This window comes from Brachionichthys hirsutus, unplaced genomic scaffold (assembly GCF_040956055.1).
Source record: "Brachionichthys hirsutus isolate HB-005 unplaced genomic scaffold, CSIRO-AGI_Bhir_v1 contig_801, whole genome shotgun sequence".
NCBI classification, from domain to species: Eukaryota; Metazoa; Chordata; class Actinopteri; order Lophiiformes; family Brachionichthyidae; genus Brachionichthys; species Brachionichthys hirsutus.
In genome coordinates this window covers 227,663-236,837 of record NW_027180391.1, presented here as the reverse complement: position 1 = coordinate 236,837, position 9,175 = coordinate 227,663, and the positions used below count along the sequence as shown (strand labels likewise).

At 44.6% G+C, this 9,175-nt stretch overlaps 1 protein-coding gene across 1 annotated transcript in view; it reads right to left on the bottom strand.

Annotated features, from left to right (window-relative positions):
• Window positions 1-770: 770 nt before the first annotated feature.
• Window positions 771-9,175, bottom strand: part of LOC137914506 (transcription factor COE3) — a 64,132-nt gene continuing 55,727 nt past the window's right edge. The window contains exons 11-16 of the mRNA XM_068758044.1: window positions 8,637-8,725; window positions 3,585-3,650; window positions 3,193-3,364; window positions 2,644-2,829; window positions 2,131-2,220; window positions 771-802 (exon numbers count right to left, since the gene is read on the bottom strand). Coding sequence (XP_068614145.1) covers window positions 771-802; window positions 2,131-2,220; window positions 2,644-2,829; window positions 3,193-3,364; window positions 3,585-3,650; window positions 8,637-8,725 — 635 coding nt within the window. The remainder of the gene's footprint in view (window positions 803-2,130; window positions 2,221-2,643; window positions 2,830-3,192; window positions 3,365-3,584; window positions 3,651-8,636; window positions 8,726-9,175) is intronic.

Genomic DNA, 9,175 nt, shown 5'->3' with positions numbered 1-9,175 from the left:
TTTTGTACATGTCTGTGCTTGTTGAATCAAAGAGGACTCTTTTTTTTTTTTTTTTTACTTTTGAGGATGAGTTCTAGCTACAATAAATTACAAAAATTTAATTTAAAATGCAGGAATGAAACTCAATACACCTTTTCCCACCTAGCCCCGCCCATTTTACTTCTATGAGTTGTACTTTAATGCTCAATTTTCTACATTATATATCTCATATATTTTCCAGTTGAAATTCAAACGGTCTTGGCCCCTGTGTAATTTTTGTCACACATAAAAATACAAAAAGTCACATTGTAAAGACACACAACTGTTGTGAATCTATTAAGAGAGAGTTGAAACAGAAAAAACTTCTGAAGTTAGTTGGCAAATGTACTGTACATCAGTGTTTCTACTTTACAACCATATGGTGAGTCCACGGAGTCCCTTCCAGTTTTAAATGTGTGATTGATTGGATATATCCAAGGCCAAAGCGCAACCTGACAAGGTATACAAAATAAACCCTTCATCATCCTCTGTTCTCTTCCAGGGTGGTAAAATTGGGGCAAAAAAAATATAAAATCCTGCAGAAAAAATATTGTTCCTCGTGAAATCCTTTCTCTGCAGGTTTTCGCGAAAGTCATTTAAAAGAAAGTCTTTTCTTTTCTTTTTTTCTTCTTCTTTACGTTTAAAACAGAACAAGCGGTTGACTATACATTACATCAGCATTTTTGCCGTGTGCTGATGGGGTGTCCTATGAAGTGGTAGTGTGTAGACTGGTGTCTGAGGTGAAAGTGCATTTACATTGGAGGGACAACCAGGCCGGACATGGCTGGAATAAACAGAGACAGGAAGAAGATTAGTCAAGCCTGCTAAAACAAGAATGGATATAAATTAGAAAATTTGTGAAAATCTGTGTGTGTGTGTGTGCGTGTGTGTATGTGTGTGTGCGTGTGCGTGTTTGTCCAGCCATCTGACGCTGCGCGAGTGTGTGTGCCTTCACGAGCCTGTTTGCGCATGTGCCTGTGCGTGTTTGCCGTGTCCACCAGCCCGCTGTTGCGCATCCTCCTAACAAGGAGAGTCTGAAAACCTCCCTCCTGCTCTGACATTTCAGCCCCCAGCATGCCAGTCTTGCTATGTGTGATATTTCTCCTGGCGTTGGAGTAATGGCAAACAGTGGCCCAGACTCCCGGGAGACACGGCCGTGGTGACGGCGGAGCAACAACACGGTGACTTCCCACAATGCCGCAGCACTAGACACTCCTCAGACTCCCCTCAGATTCCTGCTGTATTGCTCTTTTCCCTCTTCCCGTCTCTTTATCTTCCGCCTCTCCATCGTCGTGCGGTGCATTAGTCCCGCCTTTCCCCCGTTAGCTAAGTCTCGCCTCTGTGTCATTATCGTAGCGAGATTAGACAAGATCAAATGTAGCTTCCCTTATTTTATCAAGACCATCTGCTTAGGATATCATTAGCAACTGTACCTCACCCTGCCAGTATATATATTCAGTATTTCCACACGTTTTAACAATTAGGCGACTAGTGAAGTGCTGTGATGATATATCATTATACTGCTCTGAGTATATTTGTAGAGTCATGGTTGAAATGCTTTTAAGTTTGCCAGCACAGATGATGGCAAGGCATTGCTCATTAATTTCTGCACAACATGTATTAATAAGTATGAACGTGTAGCAAGATGAACTTTAATTTCCCACTTCATTAAGCCCAATGTTATTAATCTTGGGGCACACACTACGGCTAAGCTTGTTTTCAAGGCAATCATGTTGGTCGTGACGCGTGCACTAAACACAATAAACATGATTACGAGGACAATGCTTTGGAGGTGTATTCCTGTATTCCTGCAACATCCTGGGGGGGGGGGGGGGGTGTCATTAGTAAAGAAGGGCAACGAGGACGCATGTTTGTGTGTAGGTTTGCGCGGACGTGACGCGGCAATCCTGCGCTGCGCTCATGGGATGTGTGTGTGTGTGCGTGTGTGTGCGTGAGTGTGAGTGTTTGAGTATGAACTGAAAGGTGTAAATTGGCCTGTCAAAATGCATATATTTGTAATGATTAATCCCTCACCAAACCGGACAGAGGCCTGAGCAGCGGTATCTGACCAGTAGTCCGTGGGGAAGGGATGAGGGGGTGAGGGGGGCTCACCTTGCAGTCCGTTGCCGTTGGCGCTGGTGCAGGAGGGGGGTGGGGATGCCTGGGGTCGGACCACAGGGGCGAAGGCGCTCTTTTGTTTAACTGCGGAGACGATAGGGGGCAGAAGAAGGGAGGTAGGAAAAGGAGAGAGTGAGAACGTGCTGTGAGTAGTGGCGGAGAGGGACAGGGCAGTTAAGGTAAGGTGAGGATAGTATTACTGCCAGGGTGGGGGGGGGGGGTACTCACAGGCCCCTACCATCAACGTCTTGTCCGGTTGAACAAATATAGGTGGCACATGGTGAAATGCACATAAAAACGAGTGTTCCTTCTACTCTGCTGCGTGTTCTCTGAAGCGCTGGGGCTAAAACAGCTTCCGTGAATGAACAGTAATATATTATCACCATCAATAACGTTATAACCCTGTCAGAAGTGATTCATGGTGAAGTGAAAGCGAACGTGGGAGCTGGAATGGAATCAGCAGCAGCTTAGTGCTACTACGCCGCGCGACGGTGGCAAGCTACTCACTTCCATATGGGGAGTTGGCAGAGGAGCCGTTGAGGAATCCAGGGGAGCTTGGCACTCCCAGGTTCATACCGGCATTGCCGTAGCCATTCATGCTGTTGCTGACGGCGTTGTAGCTCGACTGCTGCGGGGTGCTGCTGGAGATGTAGCCCCGAGGGGACACGCTGCTGGTGTTCCGGCTGTAGCCCACTGAGTAACGAACACAGGTAAATTTGTTCTTTTTTTTTGGTGCACTATTTAAATGGAAAATGTTGATTGATTACCGCAATTAAACATTTTTATATCGGCACATCGGTGCAAGTTTAATAATAGAAAATTAGCTCTTAATTGGAACTTCTTGCATTATAGCTGCCCATGGGGGATAAATTGAAATGTTTAATCATTTAAATGTGTAGAAAAATAAGTGAAAACTTAAAACTATTCATTACTTTTTTTAGTGCAAAATCGCCTGGAATCCCCTCAAGGACCCCAAGGCGGGCGGGGGGGGTCCCTGGACCCCACTTCTGTAAACCACTGACTTATTGGAGCCATATTCTAAATCACGTACGGTACCTTGGTCATTCCCTTGTGACTCAGACACATTGACGGCGAGCTGGCTGCTGAAGGAGTTGACTCCCATCATGCCGTGGGAGGCTGTGTTAGCGAGAGAGGGGATCTGGTTGTGGTTGCGGGGAACGCTGTACAGGGCCTCTGCGATGTCGGCTGCCCTCTTCAGAATGATCTCCTGAGAAGTGCAGAGAAGGCAGAGGTGTTGTTGTTCCTGTAGCTGCGCTTTGCTTTGATGCATCGTTCTCGGCTATACGGTGAACGCACGCGGCCCCGCGTTGTTCCAGATATAGTGGTGAAAATACCCTTTGGTGATCCTATCAGTAAATGTTCAATGGTTTCTGATTTAACGGCGGGTTTCCGGCGCGCCGCAACAGCAGCTTTGCTCGAATACGAACCTGATTGTTGTGGGGCATTCCGTACAGGGCTTCAACGAGATCGGCTGCCCTCTTCAGCAACACCTCCTGATGAGAGAAAACGGGGAGTTAGGAAATGTTAAGGCCCACGGAGGTTGTGGATGAGACCTCGGCGGCACAGTAACACACAAAATCCAAACCGACATCACATCAGGGTTGTGGAGAGCCTCAGAAATGTAATCAACCACTAAATAAAGCACTCGGTTTAAGAGGAACCACTGCTGCATTCATACGCCGCCACCACCGTGCTCCTTCCAGCCATGCAGAGCAGTGAATAATGTTCCCTATCTTAATTAAACTGGCATGGTCCTTTAAAAACAACACCTCACCCCTGATTCTGGGCTTCACGTGTGCTCTGGAGTTCAGTGCCGAGTCGCCTCTCCTCAGAACAATAAAGTGAATTAGCTCTGGGTTAATCTAGTTCTGTTGTAATGACATTAAGGAATTTTTCAATTAACCTCTTTGACTGGCTCTTGCGAAGGACTTCACAAATGACTTCCCATCCAGGAAGAGCTGGGTGCTTGTGCCTCGGGGACACGGATGCTCAGGATGTGGTCTTATCCATGTCTGCATGCTTGCCCCCGCTTGACAATGCGGATTAGCTGTGTTGCTTTGGTTCTTAACACTGAAAATGAGTTGGCCACGGGTCCCTTTCCCCCCATCCCCCCATTCTGTTTCAGGCTTTCAGCAAGGTGGGGTTTGGCCCGTTTGTGTGTCTTTATCTGCTCTTTGAATTCAGCCACTTACAATTAAATCCCTCTCAAGCAACCAGACTGCTCTCTTTGTTTTCTATAATACAGAAGGCAATATGCTCTATGAAAGCCCTCTTCTCCTTTTAGAGTGCATTTAATCTGACAAAGGCAAGTTGCAGACATGGCTGATGCGCGCGCGTGTGTGTGTGTGTGTTTCTTTTTTTTTTTTTGTAAATGCTTGCTTGTTGTCACCTGCTGTAGAGCAGAGATTTGTCGACTGTGCTGTTAGAACCCTGGTTAAAAGCAATGCAAATCTGTCACCAGAAACATCTCAGATGGCGCTTGTTTTCTTCCCACATTTGCTGTGTTTTCTTTTGCGGGCCTCGGTAATTTGTCTGAAGTGTTCCATCACTTGGCAATGGCAGTGTGGGATTAAGACGGCAGCTGCCGTAAATGAATGTAAACACAGCCTTCACGCCTTCAAACAGCGGCCTCCAAGACTTGGCCTGCATTTCCAAAGCGCAATGTATGTCGTGCGTACGGAGTGTGTGTGTGCGGGGGGGCCCTTTCATCCTGAGGAGCATATCTACCACAGTTCTTGATTTATCAAGATGAATCACTGTAGAAGCCACTTCCAGCATATGCCATGCACTCTTATAGAAACATATCGCTTAATCCAGCCCAAGTTACCGGATGGTTGGCTCTTAAAATGGACATTTACCTCTGAAATTGGTGTGTATGCTCAACGTTGCATGCATCTAGTTTGCATACAAATAAAGAATTATGGTTGTCGTGCGGCAGGTAGACTAAATGAGAGGACCAGCTGTCTTGATGTGTTCTCATCAGGCGCAGCAGATTTCTCTCTCTCTTGCTGAGTGAGATAAAGTGGCTTTCTTTCTTTTTGTCTGCAGTTAATAATTACCAATAATCTATTCTATCATATTTCAAGATCTCCTACATGGCTCGCAATTTTAAACAACAATTAAAGCAATTAAGACTGTCGCGATCACAGGCAATGTTTCATTCTCTGTAAGGCGTCCGCTCCCTCCTTGTCCATATGGTGCTTTGCAGCAGTGACATAAGGACAGCTTGGAGAAAGGAGGAGAGAAAGCGATATTGCCTCTCATCCTTAATCTGTCGTTTACTGCGTGGTGTCTTAACTAACCAAGCTGACTCGCAAGGCTATGCTTAAGTGGCAACCTAGTCATATCTGAGGATGATGAGAAGTGCTGCACCCAATCAAGGAAGAAGTTTGTTTTCTTCTGACAAGGTGCTTTCATGCGCGTCAGCTCACGCTGTGAATGCGATTAACACGGAATAGCGTTCCGAGGGCATTTCCATGTAAATCTCAATACTACTCCAGCATAAGTATAATTGGCTTTCTTGTCATGGAGACATATCAGAACACGCCATGTTAAATTGAAACAATTAAAGGCCTCGAATGATTTTTGTTGTTCTGTGACAAATGCGTGACAGATGCATGCTATTGTTTGCCTTAGTTTGCAGAAAGATCCTGTGTTCAACAACTGTTCAAATGGGCCTGTTCAGATGACAGATCGCCGTAGATTAAGAAGCCGTTTTCTGTTAAGGCAGAGGGGAAAAAATGAGAGGGAGCCGTAACAAATGATGTGTTGTTGTAAAAAAAAAAAATCTAACAATAAGGAGATGTGGTCTAAATCAGTCTGTGTGCCATCCTTCAAGCAGTAGATTAACATGGATGTTGTATTTATATTATCACAGTTAATAAAAGAGGGCCTAGGTTATGTAGCTCGGAGTGCTAATGCCATTATAAAACTGTAAGGCAATTACTCTGTTAGCTCTAGCCTGAGGTAATGAATGCATTTAGAAGCGCAGGGCCATTAGATGACGGTACTTCAAAGAGCACAGGAAGAGAGATTCATTTAAATACATGGGTAATTGCTTGACATGAACACATTTGTAATATTTTCCTCCTTGTGGATTACACAAAGAATTGGAAAAGAATGGGCTTATGCTCATTTTGGGAGGAAAGAAAAGAATCCAAAGCAATCAGCTTAATAATAAAACAATATTGAGTTTCCACTTTTAATTTCATAATGAATCTAATTTGTTACAGAAGGGAGAAATTGAGTGTGATATAATGTGATATCCAGTCTATTTGTCCATTACTGCCAGAGGGCACAAAATGGTATTATAAATTGTCTTTTTTATATTATGAATAGAAAATTGTTTTATAACAAGATCTTAAAAAGGAGGGTGAATTCCAAAGTCTCTCTTCACTTAACGCGATGCCCGCAAACCAATCTCCTTTCTCATCACTTGACTGCTCACACTTATTACTTTCATATTCACCCTGGACTTTGCATTGAATTTTTATATCTCCACTCCTCCCACAGGGTCAGACTGTCATCTGCGATGTTGTCTTAGAATTACGAGGTAAACTTCAATCAGAGGCAGCTTCCCCCCCTTTTTTTCTCTATGTAGCAACAATATTAGCGTGCATCCCATACTATCCATGAGCACTCCCATATTGGCTTTCTGTCTCCTTACAATTACCACGTGTCTTACTGGTCCCAGGGAGAAGGCTGGTGGAAATCAATATAGCACAGTAATATTATCAACTGGAGGGTGAAGTCATGGGGGGGGGGTATAGAGGCGGTGAGTGGGCTTGGTGTCGATTTGCCTTTCTGCTAATGCACACTGTGCGTCCTCCAGCTTTATCTTCTTTTTATAGAGTCTCCCTGCCTCACCTGCACCCTGTAATAGCTGTTCTCTATATGCTGTTTCTGTTCTCATTCCAACCGTACAGGCCGGGCCTCGCTCTGCCGTGGGCTCTTTTATTGGGAATGTGCTTTTGACCCCAAAAGCTGACCCTCAGATGGCAAGCTTAACAATGACGAATCACTTGGCGGGATCATTTACATGCCCCCTGAACCCCATATTTGGGTCCATTAGAGAGCAAATCAAATATTTATGTTGTTTATTGGAAGTGCAGGGTTTCATCTCACTCTGTGATTGTTTCATGCAAAGGCTGGGAGACCTTGCTATATTAGAATTACGCGCAAGCCAGGAAACTAATCTTGGGTTCGGTGTCACAACCTGTCTCGCATGTTTTTTTTATTTATTTAATTGTATTCAAGGAAAGACGGTTTCTCCGTAATAAAGCTTTGTATAACACTGTTGGTCTCTTTTGTTCAAAAGATGTGGGCTTCAAAGTGACACTGTGGCTTTCTAAAATTGGGAGAGAGAAAGAAAAGCGCGGCTAGATTGACCAGTGAAGCCTGCAGAGATACAAACAGCCACGTGGATATTAAAGGTAACTGGACTTTACCTTTTGGTCCACATTTACAGTTGAAATTAGAGCAACATTTCATGTCTGGGTGTTGCTTCCTGTCTCCAGAGGGACCGACTCTAATTGAAACACTTCATATACTGAACCAGGGACTTGCTGTGATGTTCCATTTCTCCACATCGCCTTGTTCAAACATCTATAGCGCCCGCGCAGGCTGATCTTTATTAAATTGTCCGTTGGACGTTAATGATATTGCTGTGTTGCATGCTGGGATTTAATAGATAAGCTCTTTAAAGGTTTTACAGTATTATTAAAACGCCGAGGTGGCCGCCGCTTTACTACATGTCAAGGGGTTGTGAATGTACTAATCAGTCATATTATTACACTTGAGATATCTGGAACTTCAGTCACCAAAATTGTTAGAGGGCAGGGGCACTAATTAAGGGAGGGGCACCCAGATTTCATCAACAGGAAATGGAAAGAGTATATTAATCAAAAGGAATTGAAAGCATCAAAGAGTTTCATCACAAGAGGGGAATAGAAAAGAAACTTTCTTCTCTGTCAGCACGGTAGCCCATTCATGTGCCAAATGCATGTGTGTGTGTGAAAACTGACTTTCAGCTCCTTCACTCCGGGTTCAAAAGAAAACAATAAGAAAGCCAAAACGCAATAACACGCGGTCTTTGTCTATTAGCTGCAGTAAAACGAGAGGCTTTACGGCACAGGGTTCTGTAAACAAAAGATTAAACCAAATCGAGCTGCAGAAAATGAAAGGAAAACATGAGTGGGGTAATGAGGCCGCAGACGTCGTTTCTGACCAGATTACCATCGCCACAGACTACTGGAGAGGAAAACGTCTGATTGAGGTCTTTTACCACACAGAGAGTTTACGCCTCTCTCACCGCACACAAGACCGATGCCGTTGCCACATTGGTGAGTGGGTGAGCCACGGATGTGAAGCAAAATAGTCACGGTTTGGGGTACAAGCGCTCAGCGTTGATCGCAATTATTATTATTTATTTTTTTAATCATTACGATCCATCAAACTCTGTCTCGTGGCGTCATGCTGACCTTTGGTAACCTCTCAGGGTCGCCGGGGTGTCTGGGGATGACCTTCTGCAGCCTCTGGAAGCCATAGTCGATGGTCGGCTCATTCAGGGCTGAAAGAGAAGGAGAAAAGAAATTTACAGGATAACAGTAATGTCAAAAAGCCCACGCAGGGGCTTCGCTGACACTTGTGTCACCAAATGTTATTCCATTAACAGCGCTGATGACCTATATCAGTCATAAGACACCCCTCCCCCCCCTTTTTTTTTTTTTTATCTGCTCCAGAATATTAACTACAGCAAACTACATAGCAGGGGTCTTTTAATCTAACAGAGCTTTAATAATCTGTGAAAGGCTGTCCGCGCATTGATCGAGTGTAAGTTGCCGTCATTTCACCCTTCTGCACCAACGGGTACTGCAACACTGGGTCCCGTGAAATACGGCGGCAGATCCCGAGGAGCCATTAATCTCTCCCACCCTCAAATAGTAATCTGGGGCATGAGGCATATTGGGCGATGAATCAGAGGCACAAAGTAAATGAATCATAACCCAGACTTTGGTGA